The sequence below is a fragment of the Tympanuchus pallidicinctus genome, unplaced genomic scaffold (genome assembly GCF_026119805.1).
Source record: "Tympanuchus pallidicinctus isolate F22 unplaced genomic scaffold, pur_lepc_1.0 scaffold14, whole genome shotgun sequence".
NCBI lineage: Eukaryota > Metazoa > Chordata > Aves > Galliformes > Phasianidae > Tympanuchus > Tympanuchus pallidicinctus.
Window position 1 is genome coordinate 8,195,523 of NW_026294659.1, and position 24,454 is coordinate 8,219,976.

The window sequence follows — 24,454 nt, forward strand, 5'->3', positions numbered from 1 at the left end:
TAGCTGGATTCAGCACACTGCAAGCAAATTAACTGTAAGCCAACCTGAGTACAGCCTTTCCCTAGGACTTGCCAGCCTCCTCTTTGCTGTCTGCTGGCAGTGGTTCCTGCTCCAGGAAGCCTGCATGGTGTTCCCTGCTCTCACTGCCTCTTGCTGCTCCTTGGCCATGCTGCTTTTTGAGTCAGCTTTACCAGCACATCAGAACCCAGCCTGGAGACCTTAGTCTGACTGGGGGGGTTCTTTTCTTCACAGCAAATTACAGCTTAGCTAAAAAGCCTATCTTTTCACTCATTTATAATTAGTGAAAATGCATTTTTCTTCCATTAGAACTGCTTTGGTTATGAAAGCTGGTATAAATGCTGAAGTTTGATTATGGAATAATACATTTAATGCAGTGCGTCACTGTTCCTTACTTGAAGCCCAGTAAGATTACAATATACTCTTTCACAGCTATCATAACAAACACGACCGTTTTCTTTATGGGCTTTTTGTTATATTTCTCTAATTTCATTCTTTGACCTTCGGGAATTTTAAAAATTATATTCCAGGGCCCTTTTACAAAATTGAGATTGTTAACAATTATGCAAATAATTGTCTAACTTTAATTGTTTTGATATGTAGTTGATAAAAAAATTTCAGATTTAATGATGGCTAAAAACACTGAATTGCTTCAGCAAAGTAATTAATGTTTTCTGCCATTCATAAAACCTACTGTACGTGTTCACAAAGACTGAGGTCTGAAGGAGTCCCCTAAATACCCCAAGAAGTGCCTCATTTGTGTATAGAAGATAAAAGTGAGGATAAATTTTTTCAGTTATAGACATACATTCAGTTAATAAAATATACACACAGAATTCTGGTAAAGACACATTGTAGTCTCTTAACACTAATCGTCACCTCAGTACTTGGTTCTCAGCAGGGCAACTAAAACAAAACATTTGCATATACAATGTTTGGAATTTAATGTTCCCAGCAAATGAAGAAAAGATGACTGCAGGATCTTTCTCCATTAATCCAACTTCCTGTTTTTCTTTACAACACAATTGTAATGACCGATATAAAACAGATAAAGAACTTACACTGTCATCTGTGCTGCTTTACAGCCTAATTATCACTGCTCATTGAAGCACACAAAAAATAGCAGTTCTGCTACTCGTTATTCATAGAATTTAATAATAAAAATATGTTAGTATTAGGACTGTGAATTTCATCCCCAGAAATTCGAAGGGTATTTTACAGAGAGAGCGCTGTAGTCCTTTACTACAGCAGGGCCAGAAGAGAGGCAATATTGTAAAAGAAATGAATTTTCTTCACTGCTTTGAAAAATAGCCAAAAGGCTCAGCTGGTAGAGTGGCTGAAAAGAATACCTGCAATAGAAATCCTTCAGTGCAAGGTCCAACTTTAACAATAGTCCACCACCTTCATTATTATTCCCCAAATAAGAGCGATTTAGTAATCTTTCTGCCATCTAACTACATCTGTCTCCCTCGGCTTTGTAGTTTTAAAAATTTTGGCTTTTATTAGAACTACATGAGCAAAAGGTTTTGTGGAAAGGAAAGGGGGAAGCTCAGTGTATACAGAAGCATCATCAAGACAAGCAAAGAGAATATAAACCTTGTCAAAACATGAAATCATTTAACTAGAGTAAAACCTTTAGAAATACTCTGATATACCGTGATGTGCGGCACTGAACCAAAAATACTTGCTATTACAGGTATTAAGAGTCATTTATATACCTTTGAACATACCGGAGTAGGCTGGACAAGGTGTGACCTAAGGAGTAATATATATAAGCAAATTCCTACACCCATGCATTATTCCACAGGTGGAGACGTAAAAAGCCATCTACCTAGATCATAACTGAGGGGTGAGTAGACATAAATTAAAAATCCAATTACTCAAACCCCATCTGTACTTATAAATTCCTAAAAGGAAGTTAGTGAGTTCTTACAAAGCTATTGATAATCTTTGACCTTGATGCTTTTCCCATTCCAGATATATTTGTCATGTTTACATTCTGTTACTGACAGAAGCTAAGGCAAAGACAAACATTAAATGGTTGTATTCCAGATCTACAGTAGAAATTTCCAAGCTCTACAGAAGTGTCACTTGGTATTATCTAAGTTAAAAAGAACACAGAATGCACTTGGTGAGTTATTCTCAGTTTTGAATGCAAGAGAGGTAAACATCACTGCTTTTTATGACAAAAGAATGAATTAATCAAATGCCTTATCAGGTAAAAGAAAACAAGTATGAGGGATTTGTTTTCCTAGTATTTGAATTTCTTATTCCTGTTGCACAAGTTGTCACTCAGATAAAACATTGTAGACATTTGATATGCACCTTTTTATCAACTTTGTTTTTACAGTCTTATTTTTTAAATCAATATTGCAGTTTCACTTCCAATACAGTAGCATTAAAACATCGCCAGCACGTAGCAAGTACATTTAAAGTGCAGGCCATCATTCATCATGTGTTTGCTGCTATGGTACACCTTGAACAAACTGCTTCCTTTTAAAGAAAGACTTAAAAATTCATTTCTGCAGTAACAAGAACATTGCTGCTACTGAGGAAACAATTGTTGTGTGATGTTTTCTGACCTTCAGAAGCAGCTTGGCCAAAAAATTGTTTTGTTTATTTTGAAGCTTGTTTTCAAAAAGAGATTCATGGCTTCTTACTCTGAAATTCTGCTGTCTAGAGTTTAGTATCTATCTTCTATTGCCTTTGGTTGTATATGCCATAATACTAGCAACATCATTAACTTAGGTTGCAAATACTTGATTACTCACATATCTTCACTAATTCTTAAAATGATTACATTATTATTTCTCTGTTAAAAGACATTTTAGCATGTTGCATTTGTAGTTATCGCACAGGTATCAAGATAAATATCTGTCTCCAGAGGAGAAATGATAACAAAAAGATTAAAATCAAAATATACTAAGGTTTTCCAGCTTGTCAGGAGTTAATTCTGTCCTTTTTTTTCATTCTTATCCATAGTGAAAAGCAGCACGATAATAAGGAAAAAGTCTTTTGCAATGAGGGTGGTGAGACACTGGCACAGGCTGTCCAGAGATGTAGTGGATGCCCTATTTCTGGAGACTTTCAGAGTGAGGCTGAATCAGACTCTGAGCAACCTGATGTAGCTGTACGTGTCCCTGTTCACTGCAGGGGAGCTGGACTAAGTGATCTTTAAAGGTCCCTTCCAACTCTAAGGATTCTATGATTCTAATCATAGTGTGCATCCAAGTATTTTAGTATTTTCTTTGTATAGGATTTTTTTCCCTCCTTTCCAGACAGGCATTTGTGTAATGTATTTAGGAAAATTTACCTGAATTACAAGTATTGCTTTATGCTTCTTGCCATACATTCTTGGCTTGAATCCCACTGTTATATGAGTTCCAACAGTGCCCACTGGAAGAAGTTCTCCAGCTTGTGGCAGTACAACGAAGTCAGGATCACTGCCTGCCAGGAAGTATGCTGTGAATGATTCAGGGTACCTACAGAAAAACAAAGGAGGTCAGTGTGCATTTTGCAGCATCTTAATACAATTTGTCTACAGTTAAAGTACTACAGATCTCATTAAATTGCCAGCTTCATGACAGTACCCCTGCACTAAATGAAGACGTCTTATTCCTGGCAAAGACAGTGGCTGAAGACTGCAAAACAATCTTTGGCCAACACCAATGTCAATCCTATTACTGTTTCTTGGAACATAGGCATTTTCCTTTTGAAAAAAAATATATTCTCCTTTTAGTTCTTACATGTGATGCTGAAGGCAGCTCTACTCAAGACAGACAAAAGAAATTAGAAATACAATGGCATGGTCAAAAAATGTGTATGATGTGTATGACCACAACAACTTACCACAGTGCAGCGGGGCAAGTACCATGATTCTAACATCTCAAAAAGAAATATATATATATATATTTAGAAAAAAAATATATCTGTTCAAATCTGTTTATTCGTGGATTGTTGCACCAGAAGTAACACTCCTTTTCAAATAAAATATTCACAACCAGATGAAATTTAATATTTTATGACAACTCAAATTTCTATTGAATTGTCCCACATTTCTAGGGCAAGTGGTATTCACTCCATGGCACATCGGGTCGCGTTGTATAAAAATAGCTTTCCTTCTGCATGTTTTCTCACGAAAGGTTTTCTTGAATTCAAAAATGCTCTCATGAAATAAAGGTCACACTAAGTTTGTAGAAGCAAACAATGCAGCTGCATAGAACAATGCAGACAATAGAAACCAAAAAGCTTCTGCCCCATCAGAACACTGACTGACATTTAACTGTGCTACTGGGCTTCAAAGCCTGACTTTCCTTCTTGGTGACATCAACCTGGTCAAAGTTACTGCATTTCTGAAAGTACACTGCAAGTCTTCTGACATCGAGCCTACACTGTCAAGCTATTTTTGTGTCATGCAGTTCAGCTGATAGCATCAGGCTATGAGCAGTAAATTTTCATCTATATGCCATCTAAGCCTTGAGCCTTTGCATCTGTATTTCTCATAAGGTCTATTCAGGTGAGAATATTTAGAGCATGCCTACAACTCACAAAAGGCAGCTCAGAATGAAAAAGAAATGATGCCTATTAGACTGAGCAGCAAAGTAAAGCACCCATTAAGCATGCCTGAGATGACTATTCAAACTCTGGCTGTGGAAACAGGAATCTGAACACAAGCCTTCATTTCCAACAAAAACTGCTCTGCTGTCTAGGTTTAGTAACATTTTAAAACAGCATTTTATCTCCTACATTCAACCTGCTTTCTGGTAAGCAGTTAGAGATTATATCCCCCACTAAACACAATTTATATGAAACTGTACCGAACTGGTCTATAACAGAATCTTTGTCAAAGTCAAAGAAAAAATCTTACTGCATCAAATTCATCAGATTTAAATTTTCAGAAAGAGAAATGGAAAAAACTAATACAAAAAGCTTTAAAAGACCTGCACGTTTCCTCACAGCATTGACAGAAGATACAAGATGCAGTTGTATTTTATGTATACTGAGTAATGTAATGCATACATATACACACACATACATACAGACAGGAACACATACATACATACACATGTAAAATCTTATTCCCTTTCTCTCCTCTCCCCAAAACACAGCAGTTTAAAACATGTGTCAAGCCACATACTAGATGTAAAATGCCCCTCAGACTGGGAGCTATGTCCAATAAGGAAAATAGAAAATCTAGCAAGTACATAGATAAAGTACAACAGGCCAAAAAGAATTCTGTTAAGATATGGCTAACTGCTCAAGAACTAAAAATGAAAAATTTCTTCATGCGCGATCAGAACCAGGAACCTTTCACAGTGCCTGTAGTTCTAATAAATCATGAATCCTTAGGTTAAAAATATATGCAAAGATGGCTTCTCAGAAAAAAATAAGCAGTATTTTTGCTGATGTTCACATCAGGGAGATAATGTGGCATCCTTGCTTGCTTGCCAGCATATTGCTTGTCATTGTCATTTTCTACACTGCAGAGAAAGCAGGAGATAAAGTTACCAGAAAGGCACCTGAATTTCAGATATTACTACTTCCAGTGTGAGTATATTTAGTGTATAATTAAAAATTAATAATTATGTGCCTTAAAGTGATTAAAAATTAATTCCTCCTTTTCTCTTTGGTTATTGCTTCAGGTAAAACTGCTCTGGAGTTAACATTTGGCCACTCATTTCTCAGTCATGAAGGACAGCGATGAGGCTTTATATATTTTTTTCAAGAAGGCTTTTGTTTATCTCAAGGGTGGGAGATACTAACAAATGTGATAAAGCTTAATGATGTGCAGAGTTTTGAAAACACATACAAATCAAGCACTAACGAATTAGTAAACACAAAGGCAGAGGCCATATAAACCAGAGAAAGCAAATGTGTCCTACCACCTTTGTGGTCTATAACTATTGCCATTAACAGCTTGATATTGCCAAGAGACAATACGAACTCTGCCCTTATTCAAATAATGAACAAGGGTGAATATTAATTTAAATTCAAATAATAATTGGACAATGAAATCATAGCAACAGGAAGCATGGAAATTGTAGTATTTAATAGACCTGTTTTTAATGACTGTGTTAATCTTTGAGTCACATTATTCTTAAATAGCAGTTTATGCTCTTCAGTGTTCTCAATTTAGACAATTTATAAACTTGCAAGCTAGTAAAGGATAGCACCTTAAGTCATCGATTAAAGAAAACCACAAAGTTTATAAACCTATAGAAATCTCACCTAAGAATGTGCAAAATACACTCAGATACAGCAAAATGGAAAATATAGATTTTCATTAAGAATCACAGAATCACAGAAACACCAAGGTTGGAAAAGACCTACAAGATCATCCAGTCCAACCATCCACCTATCACCAATAGTTCTCACTAAACCATATTCCTCAACACAATGTCCAAATGTTCCTTGAACACCTCCAGGGTCGGAGACTCCACCACCTCCTTGGGCAGCCCATTCCAGTGCCTGACCACTCTTTCAAAAAAGTAATATTTCCGAAAGTCCAGCCTCAAAATAACTTCAACGTTAATTTCTCTCTTGCTGAAACTAAAGAAGCAGTAGATTTTCCTGTAGAAATCTGTATTGTTTGCATACTGCAAACTACACTTAAAAACCCGTTGTGCTATTGATCAAACTGTTTTTTCAATAAAATAATAAAATAACAATTTCATTTGTACAGTGCATAACTGCTTAATGAAGAATGCAGTTTGAAAATGTTGCAAAGAGCTACCAGAAATCCTTAATCAAAAATAAGCTTACTGTCATTTGTAGATAACATATGTTGGATGTCACAAGAAATTTCATAGGGAAAATCTTCACACTTATTAACTATACACAGCTGTCAAAATCTATGAAATTACTACTGACAGTTAGTATGCTTCAGATGACTCCTCTTCAACAAAAAACAAAAACAAAAAAAAAAGTAGCAGTGCAAAAAATTATGAGATTGTCATAGAATGGCTCAGGTTGGAGGAGCATCGAGCTCCAACCCCTTGCCATGGGCAAGGTTGCCAACCGCTACTTCAGGCTGACAAAATTGGTTTTGTTACCCATAGCAACTCTGCTATAATTGACCACTCTACATCCTGACCTCTGCACATCAGAAAAGGTTTAACTCCAATTATTACTATATAGCTTGGGAAAGACAATTTCAGAATCAAAGGACTTTCAAAATTTAAATAAATAGTATGTGACAAATAACTGTCAGGGAATGTTTTACCAAGTATAACACCACTTTTGCTGTGCACATGCAGTAAGATCAAAGCAGGAGCTCAGATTTTCATCTTCACAGAATGTTAAGATTTCCATCTCATTCTTGTTCTACCCAGGGGAACTACATATGCAGATAGGTGAACTGTTTTTTCCTGCTAGAAGAGTCCAGGTCACATGGGTAGATATGGCTCCTGGCTAAATGTTTTAAAAGAAAGATATTGTACTGCTAAGAATGATTATTATACATATGTAAAATACTCTGCTGCATGTGTATCATTTTTAATATTTTCCACCAGGCTCCACTGAGACTTCAAAATGGAGCTCAGTCAACATTTGTATTTTGCAGCTGCCATTTTGTGGGAGATACAACAATAAAAGATTCTAATACGATTTTTATGTTAATGGTCGAATTTTACAGACCTGGTAATGAGGAGACTGTTGCAGGAATCCCAGCCTCTAGCATGCAGAGCAACATATTGAGGGAAAAGGAGTGTGCTGAAAATATAATGAATGCACTTTTCTGCAATATGCATAATTATGGCTCATGGAAATTCTAATGGAACAAATCACTGATTATAATAAAATAAAAATAATTATCTAAGTTGTAACTGAAAATTGTCATGCTTTTCTTCACAGTTAGAAAATGTTGGAAATTGGGTAGCTTACTATTCTTCCATCATATTAAGTTTGTGTGATGAAGGAATACTTTCTCAGAACATTATTCTGTTCACTAGGAAACATGCACAGATGAAATCAGGAAAATATCCAGAACAGCATTCAAGACGTGAAATGTAATTGAATATAACTAAGCCTGCATCTGTAGTGAATTTAAAGCCTAAATTTCTTTTCTCGTCTCTCCAGTCCACCTGCTTTTTCTTCTCTCTTTATTCTAGCTCTAGTTCTAATCTAGTGAAACTGAGTTTTGTACAGAACCATTCTGTGGAGACCATAATATGATACCGCAATTTTTTATTTTGTCAAATGTGGTATGATTAAGAATGTTTATCTGAAACAATAGTTTGAGTCCAACTCAAAACTTCCCATAACGTAACAAGTCTCTTGTTTGTGATAAACACCAAATTGGAAAGAGTTTGGGATCAATGGATGGGTAAAATTTGTTTTATGGGAAACACAACATAATTAAATAAATTGATGAAAGAAGGGTTGGTGTGTGAGGAAAAAGCGGACAGGATGGACAGAAGAGAATTATTAAATATCTTGACAAAAATGGAAAACTAATATTGTTTAAAAAAAAAACAACAAAAACCCAGTGAATATATTGTGCATACGCATCGATCTAGTAAAAGCCTCTGTACTGGAATACATATTAGCAAATGAAAAGAAAGTGTTCTGTATTAATAAAATAGTTCTGATCCCAATACATAATTCATTAAAATGCATTAACTATTTATTTCAGTAGATCAAATAAAGAAAGGACTAGTTTTCTTAAGCAAAGCATCCAAATCAGAATTTGTATCATTTGTTTCAATTACAGAGAGCAGTAAAGAAATAAATGGCCAATAGTTTGAGTGGGATATCAAACAACTTAATTTCTATCCAAATGCCTTTTCTATTCTTTTTGATTTATACTGCTATTCCGTAAATATTGGCATTCAATAATATATTTGTTACCAAACCAAAAGTTAATGATAAAAAAACATCAGAGCTTTGTACCCAAGCCAATTACTTTGGTGGAAATGTTGCCAATGATTTCAGTTGGTAATGAATTCAACCCACATTTACGACAAATACCAAAAAGTGGTCGTATATGAAAGTTATAAAATGGACAATGTTTTCTTATTTAAGAAGTGAAATCAGCCTTTTTGAGTTGAACCAGTCTTAGTGCCATTACAAGACACTATTCTATATGTCTCTTTTGAATTCAAAAAACTGAAAGTAAAGTATTGGACTACTCATACACGACAACTTCTATATGCAGACAGATTTAGAAAGCATTTTTAAGGCTTTTCATATGACAAAGCTGCGTGGCTGCATTCTCATTGTCTTCCATTATTTACTCAAGCTGATATTGGACTGTGCTTCACTGGAAGCAGGCAAGCACTCTTTTACATGTATGAAAGGAGAGAGTGCATTATGTATTTGCAGAGACTCTCACAGCATTCATCACTGTATTTCATTGCGAGCAGCCCAGAAACTACCTCTCATTTGTAACTGTCATAATTCCTGAAGCAATTACATCAAATGTGCTTATGGGTAAACTGGAAAATCATTAATTTACTCCAGAATACTTCACACAAATTGAGGGTTTTTGCTGGGGAGGAGTGAAATTAAAAGAAGAAATGTGCATTTCAATTGCAGTAGCTGTACAGAAGAAGAAAGGTTGACTTCATAGTTTTGCAGTGGTTACCAACAGTGTTCTGTGGAGCCTTCAACTTGTTATATACAAGATCTAAATCTGTCCTTATAGATACTAAACATCATTTTGTCTGAGGTTACCAAATATTCTTTGATGCATCACTACACAATCTGCCAGCCCAAAAAGATGTCCTGCAAGTAGCAGGAGGGCAGAAAGACAAAACTGCATATTCCCTTTCTAGGAGGTTACTCAGAAATCTGTCTCTATTTCTCTCTCTGCTAATTTACTCTTGAAAAAATAATGCCATGAGACACTACCTATCGAAAGAAGTAAAGACAGAACATACATTGTTTTGGGGCAGGGCTGGACAGGACAAACACATTTTTAATACTGGAATGGATTCTTTATGGAACTGGCCTACTTACTCTTCCATTATGAAAAATATGCGAAGATGTGATTATGGTTTTTTTCCTCTGGGAACGTCTGTAGAAGGGCACTTTATATCCTGACTGAAATTTTTAATCTATATTTTTAATATTTCACCATCTAATTGTTAATCTGAGTCATTTGAGTTATTCAACCATCAAATTAATCTGCAACATACAGGTTTCCTGTGTAATAGCTTTTAAACTGCAGATCCTATATGCCACGTTTTCGTTGGCTTATTGTTCTATTTCTATAATAAGACCTCCACCAAAAATGCCATTAGCAACACGAAGATAAAGCAGTATAAATCTCACAAAGCAGTTGTTGGCACTGTTTACAGCATGGAACATTTTCACTACATGCAAGCTTTATATTCTGTGTTTGAAACATACTGGGGGTAATACATGCTGTGTACAATAAAACTGGAATTTGTTTAAGGGAAGAAGAGAATTTGTGTTCCATTATAGCTCCTTCTTTGTATAACTACAACAACTCAGGATTTTTTTGAGAACATTAGGTCTCTTCACTACTATCAAACCCCTACCAGGAGATTACAGTGTTGCCAGAATAATTGCTTCATTTTTGTTCCAGAAACAGCCCATTCTGTTTAAGCTGTTACCTTGAACACTGTGATAGCAGCATTTTTCAGAGTCCCTAGCAATTATCAAAACTGACAGACATCTAAAAGCTGGAACAACAATCCATCTCAGATCCACAGCTTTTGGAAATGCACTCTTTAAAAAGTCAGTTAGAACCAAAGGCACTTATTGCTGGGGATGTTTCAAAAGCATGTATCTGCAATGAAAGCAGTATATCTGGTACACATTCTAAGTATACAGTAAAATGAAAGAAAAAAGAAAAAGGTAAAGAACAAAAAGAAACTTTAGAAATTCCGTAATCTAATTCTTTTCACTATTTTTAAATTTATCTATCAATAGCACACATTTCATGACTTCCTTGTCCATACAAATGACACTATGGGTTTTCTACAGTATTAGAAAAATATTGAGAAAATGCTGGAAGGATAATTGAAAGTATTTTAAAATTGCGTTAAGAGAGATTTTTGGAGGATTTTAAAGAGTATGCATAGATCAGTAATAAAATAACAAACAATCTGACAGAACTATTTTATTTAATGAATAAGTTGAGTATAGATAAATACACATATCCTTACACAATAAAAGAGGAACACTTTCAAAAAAATTACACGTTTAAAAAAAAATAAAGTACAATGCACAGGATTGTTTCTAACGTGTGAAGTATAAGGTACTTTGAAAAAAAATTAAAACAAACATTAAGCCATTAATATCATCACACACTCTCCTTAGCAAAGTATAAGATATAACACTAAATAGTATTTTCGGGCAAAATCTTATTCAAAACATAAGCATCTGGATTATTCTATAAATTTTCTCCTGAAAGGCTGTAGACTAACATTTAGAATGTTTTTGTTTCCTTAAGAATAACTTCAAGATCCCATTTGTTAGACATACAACAGAGAACTTGATAGTAATAACATATTGCTGAAATGACTGCAGTTCAGTTACATTTCTGTTGCTCAGTCTATTCTATCCAATGTTTTTGAGTGTGAGTTTAACCTACGGAAAACTGCATAAACACTAAATCATATCTATTTTTACCTTGTTTGGCTTGTAAGCTTGAAGTCAACAACAGATTCCTTATTTAGGCCAATTGCTTCAATGTTGATGACATCATCCACTTCTGGCTCTGTAGCAATAAACAGCAAGGGAAACTTCCAGACACCTCTTGCAGTGCACTGTACCACTAAAGTTCCTTCATTCCTTAAAATTGCAGATAAAAATATTTATTAAGTATTAAGAAGAGTATTATAAAACCAACTTAGTAAATTTATGTCCAAAATAACCTGTAAGTGTGCAGGTTCATACTGCAGAAAAACGAAAATACAGATGGCTTTAAATTGGAACATGTCCTTAATTTTACATGGCGTATTATGTATTTGTCACATTTTATTCTGGAAATATGAAGCATTTGATATTTACAGCAAAATACAAGAAAAGACATTATATGAAAACAAAATAATAGGCATAGCCAAGAAATTTGTTTGCTCCTCTTGGATACATAAATTTAATTCAATTTGTTTTACATGTTACTCTTTCCTTACTGCAGTGTTAGAAGAGATTTGAAGCAGAATGTGTTTGTTAGAAGTTCATATTAAAATCAGATATATCTGACTAACATCTATGTACTCTGTAGATCATGATGACAGAAAAAAATAATTTAACTGCAATATTTTGGCCCTCTATATCAAGCAGAATAGTTCTCAAATACAAAAAGATAAAAATAAAAACAAATTAACATACAAAATAAACAAACAAATCAACAACTGAGAAAGAAGCAAATGCAAAAAAAAAAAAAAAAAAAAAAAAAAAGGAACAGAGAAGGAGAAGGTTTCTTCTCTCTGACACAAGACACTGTGTGGGGTAGATGGATAGTGTTCCTTAAAGGTTTGCTCTTAGTTTATTTCAATAACTTTTTGGGCTACTGTGAATACAGTTCCCTTCTGACTCATAAAAATACGCTCTCTGTACACAGCCCTTGATGTATGGCAGCAATTACACTCTGCAGTCTCTAGTATTTCTGAGCCTCTGAATGTAGCTTGTGCCTCTGTATGGTATTGAAGTATCTCTTCAGTCTCCCCCTGTTGACTGCTTTCAAAGGAAGTTGCATCTTCCCCTTCTCTCCAAAAGGTTCTCTCTTTCACTGTTTATTTTTTTTAAGAGGTCTATCACAACTGTAGAAGTGGATGATATTTTTCTGCAGACCATTGCTACCAGCAGTAGAAACCCATTTTCAAATTCAGTCATCCTATCCCATCAGAGAATATTTACATATACTTGTCTAGGAAACTTTTTTCAAATCTGACAAGCTGTTTTGTTTGCATGCTTTTCATGAATTTGAGAGAGCCTGATTTTCACTGGAAGTCATAACGCTTTTAATACTTCAATACTCAGAAGTAAACTGATGCACACACACTAAGGCAGAAACCCAACAGAACCATCTAGCAATTACAGAAAAGAAATATTGCCAGTCTCAGTTCCAAAGACAACATAATCGGAAGCAGCACCTAAGAAAATCTAACACAACAGATCGTGGAGGTAAAAACCAAATAAGGATTTTATTACATGTTCAATGAGTTATAAGGAACAGAGACTTACCGCATCGGTTTGTTAGGTGCAAATACTATATTAAAGATCAGTGTTATAATTCCAGATTCTGTATCCTGTTTCCTTTGAATCAGATGCATACCAACTAAAGGTTCAAGCTGAGATTTAATTTCATTTGATTGATACTGTAATTCATACTGAAATTCCACTGCTGCAGAGAAACCTAAATGATACAAGGGAAAACGATCAATCTGTGTGCACTCAAACTTCACACAGTTGGACAGATTGTAGTTACAACTTGGCCTTTTGTTATTAAAAATGACAAATAAGTGAAACTAGTAATTACTCAGAACCTGACTGATGTGCTTCTGACTGCATAATAAAATTTTGCCATGTCATATAGCAAGCTATATAGGATCCAGAAAAAGAGAAGCTGGAAAACTTAAGAGAAGTAAACAATGAAAGCAACATCATCCTGGCTACCACTTTGGTATTACATTGAGGTACTTCTATTTTACCAGGCAGATATAAATCACACGGATTTGGTACTATTTTCAAGCAATGTCATTGAGACAATCTCAAAAAAAAAATTCTCAATAAGAACGTCTGTGTTACTGATGGCAGCCAATCTGACAAACATGGTTCAGAAAAACAGAAAAGATGCCACTTTCAGCCTCTACTGTTATTCCCTACTTATTCTCTACTCTTATTTGTATTGTACCAGCTATGAAAAATAGTTATACATAATAATAAACAACTAAGCTTCTTTAATCAAACACCTCTTTCAGATGCAATAAAGAAAACTGATATTTAGTTTAGAACACTAATTTGAGCACAGAAGGAAACATCACTATGGAAAAAAGAACCTCAAATTTCTAATCTATTTAAAAGTTGTACATATTCTAAAGATAAAAATCTTTTAACACTATCATTACATCTTACAGAATATTTCATTTTATTTTGACTACATATTTCAGGGCCTATTTTGAATGTACACAGCTTAATACAATAGGCTGAGCAAAACACTTGCTTACAGATTGCTGTATAGGATGGCTTGCAGTCAGCTCCAAAGCTGATTCTCAAGGCCTTCCAATTTGAAATTCTAAAATGCCAACGACAAGCACTCCAGTGTTCTAAAGTAACTGGCTGATGTGGTTGCCGAGCCACTTTCCATCAAATTTGAAGTCATGGCAGTAAGGACAAGTCTCCACAGGCTGGAAAAAGGGAAACGACTCCTATCTTCAAGAAAGAAGTAAAGGAAGACTCAAGAAACTACAGGCCAGAGAGTCTCATGTCCCTGTCTGGAAAGACCATGGAGTAGATCCTCCTGAACGATGTTAGTGTACATGTGAGACGAGAAGGTGATCTGAGATAACCAGTGCAGCTTCACTACGGCAGATTGTGCCTAACAAATCTGGTGGTCTACAATGGAGAGATGGCATTGGTGGACAAAGGAAGGACAATGGATTTCACCTACCTGGACTTGTGTAAGGCCTTTGATATTGCTGTACATCACATTCTTCTCTCTGAATTGGACAGAGATGGATTTGAAGAGTGAACTACTTAGTGGATAAAGAGTTGGTTGTACGGACACAGCCAGAGGATTGTAGTCAGTGGCTCTTTGTTCAGGTGGAGGCCGTCACAAGTGCTGTCCCACAGGGGCCTGTCCTGGGGCAAGTGTTCTTCAACATTTTTATCAATGACACAGAGGTATTGAGTGTATCCCCAGCAAGTCTGCTGATAACACCAAGCTGATCACAGCACTTAAGCAGGCTTGAAAAGTGGACCATGTGAACCAAATGAGGTTCAGCGTGGAGAAGAGAAGGCTCCAGGAAAAACTCATTGCAGCCTTCTAGTACTTGAGGGGAGCTTATAAACACAAAGAGAGACTGACTTTTATACAGGCAGATAGTGATAAGACAAGGCAGAAAGTCTTCAAACAAACAAGAGAGGAGATTTAGGTTAGATGCTAGGAGGAATTTCATGCTCAGTAGGTGGTGAGGCCCTGGCATACATGTCCAGAGAAGCTGTGGTGCCCCATCATCAGAAGCACTCAAAGCCAGGTTGGATGGGGCCCTGCGCAGCCTGAGCTGGTGGGGGGCAGCCCTGCCCACAGCAGGGATTGGGATGGGTGGGCTTTGAGGTCCCCACAACCTTGCATTCTGTGATTCTATGATTCTAAGACTTTCTGCTTGATCTTAAAGTTTCACAGATGTAAGCGAATTACTAACATAAAGGATTAGCGATCACAGTACATACGTACTGAGTACTGAATATACAGGATTCCCCTGTATGAATCCATTACAAGAGTACTTTATAGCAATAAAAGTTCTTGTTATGATGGAAATAAATATTAATGTTTTTCTTACAGTTTATAATATTCCTGGGATCATCCTATATTGTTCCATTTGTTGTTTATCTTTTTGAAAAATATGTTTATACCATGCATTCAAATTTCAGCACAGCCCAAGGCTTATAGTAGTCATGCTAGACAAATGTCAAAACACAAAGATTTTGACATAAAAATTAATTTTTATGGGAGAGAAAAGATGACAATTTGGAGCATCCTACAGTTGGAAAATTGTAGCTGTTGAGTAGATGGATCTTTCAGTACTTATCACACAGTATAGCTCAGGAGAAAGTATACTTTATACTTTAAATAGTAGGAAGAAAATGTGAACTGCATGATGGTTTTAGCATTCGAAGATATTTATGCATAGCACCTTTTAGCCATGTGTAATTAAGTATTTCTATTTTTTCTGCTCCAGTTTGTTTATCATCTGTTATATGCCCATGTCAAGCATTTAAAGTATTTTAATATTTACAACATCTTAAGAAAAAATTATGAATTTATAGTTTCAATATTTGAAAATTTTGAAACAGCACAGATATAGTTTAGATTTAGGCTGTTTAAAACACAAAAAATGCAATTAGATTTTCATCAGCTGCAAACTCTGAAAGCTACCATATTATCATACTCTCAGAAGCCCCTGTGAATGAGTTACATTTCATTCGAGAGAATTCCATAATACGAATGCTGCCTAAACAAACATGCAGCAACTACAGGCAAAAGAAAAACAAAAAACAAAAAACTGTGACTCACTGTTAATTCAAATACCTGGAAAATGGAACATGCTATTTATATACAAGCTGATTATGGAAATTACTTCCTCATTTATCACAAAAGATATTATATATCATTTCAGTAAAAAAATACATTTTAAAAATCCAAAAACAAACAAAGAAAAGAATAAGAATATGGTTTTGAGTAATTATTCCAAGATTAATGCCTTAAAGTATTATGTTTTTTTTGAAAGGCAATTAATCTCAATTTTTAATTGTTTTGCTTTTTATAAATAAAGATTTCCAAAAGGTAGCGTGTATTAGGCAACATTTGCAGCTCTATTAGAATTACTGAAGTAGATATGTTTGAAAACCAGTAGAATTTTGAACTATATACTTTCATGATTTGCTTGTAACTTACAAGTGCTAGGTATGCAAGAATCAGTGTTGGGGATTTTTTAAAATTAACCTCTAAGAAGAGGAAATGAAATAGACTGCTTGTTTTTTATTTTCTGACTCTTAAGAATGGTAGTGTGGAAAACAAAAATTTTACACTGAACATATAATCTGGAAAAATCTGAATCCCCTCTGGAATCTGAATCCTCACTGCTATTATGATTCAATGTAAAACTAATAGATATATTTCCGATTTCCAAAAATAAAAAGCCTAGTATGCTCATTTAATAAGAACCTTAGTAACTGAACTTACATTTCAGTTACCAAGGCATTGATGCCCCTAATATTTGTAAAAGATTCCATGAAAGGCTCACAGGATATTTCTGACCTGGAATAGATTTTCACCATGTTATTAGAGAAGCTTTTCATAACTCCCTATTATTCCTGAGAAAGTGAGCAAGTGTTTGACCTCATTGGAGACAGTTCATTCTACAGTGCAGTTTCTGATTATATAAAGGCATTGTGCTGTGAGGCTACAGTCTTTTGTGGATATCTAAAGGAGATATCAGCTACCTGAGCTCTTTGCAAATAATGGTTAACCTGCAGCAGACTTGTTAAAAAAAAAAACAAACATTACAAGGCAAACAAGCATCCTAAGGAACCCCCATGAGACAGAAGGAAATTAAAAGGGTGAGGGATAAAGGTTCAGACTGAATCAAATGATTGCCTCTGACATCACGGGCCTACATAATAACACAGGAGGTATTACCCTCATATTTTTGCTTCAGAGATTTGTTAGGGCAGATTAGACACTCAGCTTCTGTTTGTTTTCCCTCCCCCTCTTTTTCCTGGGTATACATGAGTTTAAAAAAAAAAAAAAAAAAAGTAATGCCAGGAAGAATTGAATTATTTCTCATTTCATATTAGAGTTATTGTTTTTGCACTTCTGTGAGGATGAATGAGTATCTCCAGAATATTTTATAATTGGTCTGGTTGCTGCAAACATTGAATATTTTAACTTAGTATGATTTTACCTTAGTGTTAAAAAGTAATTTTAATTTGCATGATGATTCCCATTCTTAAAATTCAAAGATGTGAACATTTCATTAAAAAAGTTTGAAGTTGCTTGATTGTAGTTTAGAAATTCATTTTAATTAGAGCTGTTGTTGCTTTTCAAGCTATACTAAACAATGAGGTGTTTCTTGTGTGAGAGAAAACATGCTGGTTTTTTTTTTTTTAAATACCTGTGTATTATTTTAGTTAGTTTTCATTGCTTCTGATGTATAAAAAACATTTAGAAAATCTAACATTTGTAAACACAAATATGTATTTAATTTTTCTTGCTTTACAATCAAATGGTAATTTTCTGGAAGGGACTGCTTGATCACTTAGATACTTCAATTAAAACTGCAAGCACTCACTACAATTTTTATTTCCTCCAGGTATTACATTTTCACTCAAGAAACCTCACATAGTACTATATTCTACATATTAACAACTCACACTGATCCTTTGAAATTTAAGTTGGTGTCTGTAAGGATAGGAGGCAGTAGACATGCTTAACCAGCTTCGGATCATCCAAAAAAGATATTAGCCACAGTCCAATAACAAAGAAGTAGCTCACCCTTTTCAAAGGTTCAGGAATCACTAGAAACTTCCAGAGGAGAGCCAAGGTCAACCCTTTTCAGTTGCACAGGTGAATTGCATGTGCCTGTGCTCCCAGGGTTGATTATGCCCCTTCACCAGATGCAGTGATGCAGAATCACTGGTTCAGACTCTGACCTAATAGTTCCCATACAGTGACCCAGTACTTCTATTTCAGAAAGAAAAAAAAATGCATAAATCTCATCTGTTTCACACATAAGTAAATAAACAAAAATCACATAGTTCATAAAATAACTATGATTCCATTTCTAGTCCACTAATCTGTTCCTTGACTTCAATTAGTTCCCTGTTTTCCAGAAGGAGTTGTCATCTTTAGCAACAAGGTAATCCATAACTCTCCCTGTCACGTGGTGGTTCACCTTCTCATTGACCTTTTCATTTTGCTTTTACTAACAGCTTTCTCCAATCTACTAATCCGAAACAAACATTTTGTCTTTCTTTCCTATATTTCTTACAAGGTAAAGAAAGAAGTGTATAATCTCATTCCTAAAACTCATTTATATAATTCCTTCATCCCGTAACACCATTTCAGAAATAATTTCACAATGATTCTGATGATAGAGAGATGGCTTAAGTTATATATAAAGCCATTTTCACTATTATCATTTTCTTCATATTGCTTTCCGAATTCACTTCCCACGTTATCAGCAATTATACTAAAAACAGTCCAGATGATAGATAAGTCTATGAGGGTATTTTCTCTCCACTTATACTGGTATTTTTCTACCTTATAGTGATAGATTTATTTGATAATAGCAAATTTTGTTGAAATGATTTCAGGTGAGCTTCTTGATCCAGACCTGTCACATCAGAATGGCATTTACTGGAATCTATAACACTAGCTAACATGCAATCTTGCTACAGTGGAGAACAGTTTTTAATATGCTGGAAGGTGTTCTTCCTCCATCTCAAAGAGCTGGTTTAGTGAAAGTGAAGAAAATAAAGGATTTTTGTAAATCCTAAATGAGATTCAGTACTTCGGGAGGTTTTTCATGATAGATACTAGATAATTGTCATAAAACTGTAGAGAATACCTAGATAGATAGATAGATAGATAGATAGATAGATAGATAGATAGATAGATATTACTGTTTTTCAGATGGTGGAACAAAGAGTACTCTCATAAAATGTATTTGACCACTAGGTGCAAGTAAGCTGTTCATCTGTTTCCTGGTCAGTATAGCTGCAAAACTTACAATAACACAAAAAACTCACACCTGTGCTACCCTCAGGAGCCTGGACAATACTGTTCACCAGAAACTAACTCACAGGAAACTTTCCCAGAAATAACCCAGGACCAAGGAACAAAGATTAATCTATGAGTACAATGAATTAATAAACATCAGGGAAGTTAATTATAAACACTCAAGCTCTGATTGGCTAGCTCATGTAATAAACTTAAGTAGGTGTATTTCCTCAGAAGATACTCTCATTGTATATTCCATATGCTCTCAGCATATTGAAGTTTGGTTGCTTAGAAACATGTGACTTTCAGTAAAATTTCTATAACTGACATCTTGTAAATGTTTGATGCTATTTTTTTTTTTTTTTTTTTTGTACAAAGCTATGGAAAATGGAGCTGTATTTTCCACTGAATGTTTAGAGTAGGCAAGAAAAGCTACTTTATTAGAGTTAAAAGAAGAACTTTTACACTTGTATGAATGAACTTATATCTTAAATAAGGCTTACTGAAAATAATAACATTACAGCTGTATTTAAAAAAAGTTAAAATACATATAAACACATGTATTTAATACAATTGAAATTTAAAATATTGACCTTATATTGCTTGATCTCTGCAACACCGCTGACTTTCAAACAGCAAATCAAGTAATTTTAACTTCACAATGTTCAGATTGTCCTGTCTTTCTGAAGAAATCATTTTCTATTTCAAATGATATCTTCTGGAATGGGTGAAATTTAATTATTTTAACATAAGTTATATTGAAGATTTTTCACTTCCCAAGAACTGCCCAGACACTTTGAATACTGAACTGCAGTAATAGCTGATTAAATCTGATCTGCCAGAAATTATCATCATTTAAATCTGGATATAAAAACTGTTTACTACATGTAAACCTTGATAAATCACTCTTTCAGAAAAGACAAAATATATATATATATATTTTGCCTGTTATCTTAGGGGTTTACCCTTTTGCTTACCTTACTACTGGCAGACTGCAGAAAACTCAGATAACTACTTAAATCCAATTCCTATTAGGCATTACATTCATATAGCAATAATGACTTTAAAACGTCATTGAAAATCATCAGTTATAAATGATCTTACAGCCTATGTTGTCAAGCATTTTATTACCAGACTACTTGCTTGAAAAGATGCAGTGATGTCCCAAATCAAAGTCTTGCAGTATGTGCAGAAGCCAGTGTTATAAACATGAAATATTGGTTCCATTAATAAAACAAGCACTACACATCATGAATCTGCAAGCCTTTCAAAATGTTGTCTCAACTTCTTGAATATATGTTATTCTTGTCAATTCAGAGGCCACTATTTTGGAAATGCACCTTACAGTGCATTATACTCCCGAGAAAGATGGAACGGGGTGAACTCCCTTCCCTTCATTGACAGCTATGTTAAATTCTATTTAGAATGTCTCATATCACACCATAATTCTGAAACAACATTTTTCATAAAATAAGCCGGATTGCTCTGAACCAAGAAGCATATGTAGGTTAAGACTGAAAGGTGCAATAATTATTGAAAATATCATGTTATGATGCATAACTTGTCATTGTAAATATAAGTTAATACACACATATGAACAGAAATAACAGGAATGCAGCAGTAGCTAGCATTCTTTTCTTTGTAGTATACTTATACTTCATACCATCCTCTTTCAAAAAGAGGTATGATATGAGAAGCTGGCATATCTCTGAAGAAATCGATTTTCACTGTGTCCTCAGCTGATTAACAGTAAGTGGAAGGTATCTTTTTATAAAGCTTTAATGATTCTTTCGAACAGGGCCTCTTTCTTCAATCCATTTTGCTGAAGATATTGGCCTGCTGGTGGGAATACATCTTACAAATAGGGACAGCCTGCAGATAAATAGTGCTTTGCAATGCTTACACCAACATATTTTTGCTGGCTTTAGATATTGTGAAGGCTATTGCTTTTCAAGAAGAGATGGTATGTGTGCAAGACTCCCATCAAAGACAGCTGCAAAAAAAAGAAAGGTTCAAATATGCCTCCAACTCCATCTAAATACTGTCGTATGAGTGCCTTGTATTTGCAACATGTTAGAAATATGGACTGAGAGAAAAAAAGAAAAAAAAAAGAATCCACAACTGCTGGCCTAGGATTTCTATATTAAGTGAAATATTTACCATATGTGCAGTGCTATTAAAATAACATGATATCTAAGCTATTTATTCTTACCATCAGTGTCTTGACCAACTTCTTGGATGTTGGATGGTTTATTTCCATTGACCTTTTCAGAATTTCTTGTGGTGTTTGCACCAGGAACAACACCAGTGAGCAGCACTTCAACTTTTTTTTCTACTCTCTCCCTGGCTTGACAACGTACCACAGCTACAGAAAAGCAAGAATCTGTTATTTGTGAAGTATCAGCAACTTGATTTAAACAAAATAACTGAACAGAGAAGTGAAATGTTCTTGGTGAACGATGGATTTTCAGTAAAAGCTAAGATTACTAAAAGCTTTTTCCCTTCTCAGACTTGGTTCAGAACAGCACTTGCTAATTTTGCTTTGTCCTTCAATCATGAAATATTTCTTCATTGTGGTTCCTTTGCAAATAGAAGTTGCAATATATTTTGATATACATACCAATGAGAAAGGAAGACTAAAATGAAAATAAAGAAGAAATTTAAAAGTTAAATGAAACAACATTATTTCCTGCTTTTGTTAATTTAAGAATAGCAGTGTTCAAAATTCAGCTTTTAAAGAACCATGACAGAATCTTGGCATATGGCTTATAATTATACAGAAGCGTACACTGTCCGTATTACTCCTGTTTACCAGATATCTCATATTGCTCTCTAAACAGTGTCTACATCAGACTCTCTTTCACAGCTCATCTTACTACCAGAAAAGATTACACACTTCCTTTTTCATAACTAAGTAATATTTATGGATAAAAATCACCTCCCTGTGGGATCTGGCCTGACAAGTACCTGAGCAACACAATCTAATGATACCTGCTTTGAGCAGTGTTGGATTAGATGACCTCTGGTGGCACTTCCCAATCTAAATAATTCTATGCTTCTTTGACGTCGCAAGAAATAGAAAAATAAAAAAAAAGCTGTTGTTTTTTCACTTGTAATTTCCATTATTTAAACTAGCCAATGTGTCATCTACTGAACATTTGCTACATGTTCTGTGACCGCTGATAGTTTTAATTGGGCTCATGAGATACTAAGCCAAGTGACTTCTCTAAATTTATAAAGATGCAAATAAGAATGACACAAAAGATGTACTGCCTAATGTTCTAGCAAAACAGCTTTGTTTTCTGTCATAACAGCTTGTAGCCTCCAGGCAATTTCAATAAATATATTCATTAAGAGACATGACAACACAATTATAATCACTATTAAAAACACTGCCTTAAAAGAAAAGTAGGTTTCTTGTAAATTATAAACATTATAGCAGGATTTTTTAAGAAGTCAATTTATTTCTGGAAATCGTAAGAATTCAGAATAAAGACAGGAATGGAACAGGTTTCTCACTCACAAATAGACCTTTTAGGTCATTTTTCAATTGAAATTATAGTATTTCCTCAAGAAAAAAGAAGTCAATAAATGTGATGATAGCCAAAATAAATATAATATCATTTAAAATGACTGCAATATTATCTATATGCATTACATTTACTGAACACAAACTACACAACTATTTACAAATAATTTACACTTTAGATTTACTTTTAAGAATTTAAAATTATTGAAGATGTGACATTTTTAAATTTCTGATCTTATGTACCAGTGATGTCACTGAACCAATTCATGAATGCCAGCAGTTTTAATTTATGAATATTACACCTAATGAGTACAAAAGACTGATCAAAAGATTTATAGCCAAGTCTACTGTGAATTATGTAACTGTTTTAAATATGATAACACATCTTTTAAACATGATAACACATCAATAGTTTTATTGCAAATGACACTTGCTAAAAAAATAATTCTGGACAACAGTAGCATGTTGCACAATAATATTCTGCTTCATTCCTTAAGATATTTAAGTGGAAATCAGGGAGATGAAAGCTCTAATTAATACGACATCACTAGTATTTGTCTGAAAGTAAAAGGTCCTTGAGCAAATTAAATTAAAGACAGTAACACATCTATTTCTGGTGTTTTCCGTAAGTCATCCCTGTATTTTAAGCTGTAGTGCAAAAAGGCATTTTATCCAGTCACCCAAAGAAAATTTGATAAAAGAGAAGAAGAAAATATTAAATTAGTATAAAACTGTCCCCTGTCTACACCTTGAGATGAAGTTACATGCTTTTGGTTTCAAAGGCTGTTCACAATTTATATGTTTCACGATTTATATATTTCACAATTCTGGGATTATACATTTAAAAAATTGACACATCAAATCAAGAAACATTTACTATTCCCATAGTAAATAACAATAAATGTCCTACGAATATATCGGTCATTTTTAATTGAAAGTTTAGTTCTCAGGAGCAAGTGGAAAACCTACTGCTATTTACACCAATCTATATTCTGGTTTTGGTTAAAGAGTAAAACGCAAAACAGTGGACATCTAACCTCTAATCTCTCTTGAGGGGCATCTTGGGCAGATAAGTAGAAAACTACCCTGGCGTCAGTCTCTTGTTTGATTTACAGTTCTCTAACTTAGCATTAACAGGAAAAGCAAAGGACAGAAGCCTTGAGAATTCCTTCATCTCCTGGCTTCTTTTAGCCACGATAAAAACAAAATAAACCTTTTTTTACTTCGTAGGCTGGGAAAGGAGATTTGATTTATCAAATCTGTTCTTATCTTTTTTAAGAATGTGGTAAAGTACTACCACAAATTCTCATGATCAAATTTTTGTGATAACACAAATTAATTTCCTTGCATTTACTGTTCAGGCTTTTTATTAATTACCTACCTGGAACTAATTTCTGATGCGGCGCTTCAGGTATTCCACGAATTGGATAGGTCCAGAGTATTCCCTGAATACCCCCATCCTCTGATATAGTAACGCTATTCAGAGAACAAAT

The 24,454-nt window shown here is 34.5% G+C and overlaps 1 protein-coding gene across 1 annotated transcript in view; it reads right to left on the reverse strand.

The window, feature by feature from the left end:
- CFAP47 (cilia and flagella associated protein 47) overlaps nucleotides 1-24,454 on the reverse strand; it is a 252,315-nt gene that overhangs the window by 6,162 nt on the left and 221,699 nt on the right. The window contains exons 60-64 of the mRNA XM_052674366.1: nucleotides 24,343-24,437; nucleotides 21,645-21,797; nucleotides 13,174-13,345; nucleotides 11,617-11,778; nucleotides 3,332-3,500 (exon numbers count right to left, since the gene is read on the reverse strand). Of these exons, the coding sequence (XP_052530326.1) occupies nucleotides 3,332-3,500; nucleotides 11,617-11,778; nucleotides 13,174-13,345; nucleotides 21,645-21,797; nucleotides 24,343-24,437 (751 nt within the window). The remainder of the gene's footprint in view (nucleotides 1-3,331; nucleotides 3,501-11,616; nucleotides 11,779-13,173; nucleotides 13,346-21,644; nucleotides 21,798-24,342; nucleotides 24,438-24,454) is intronic.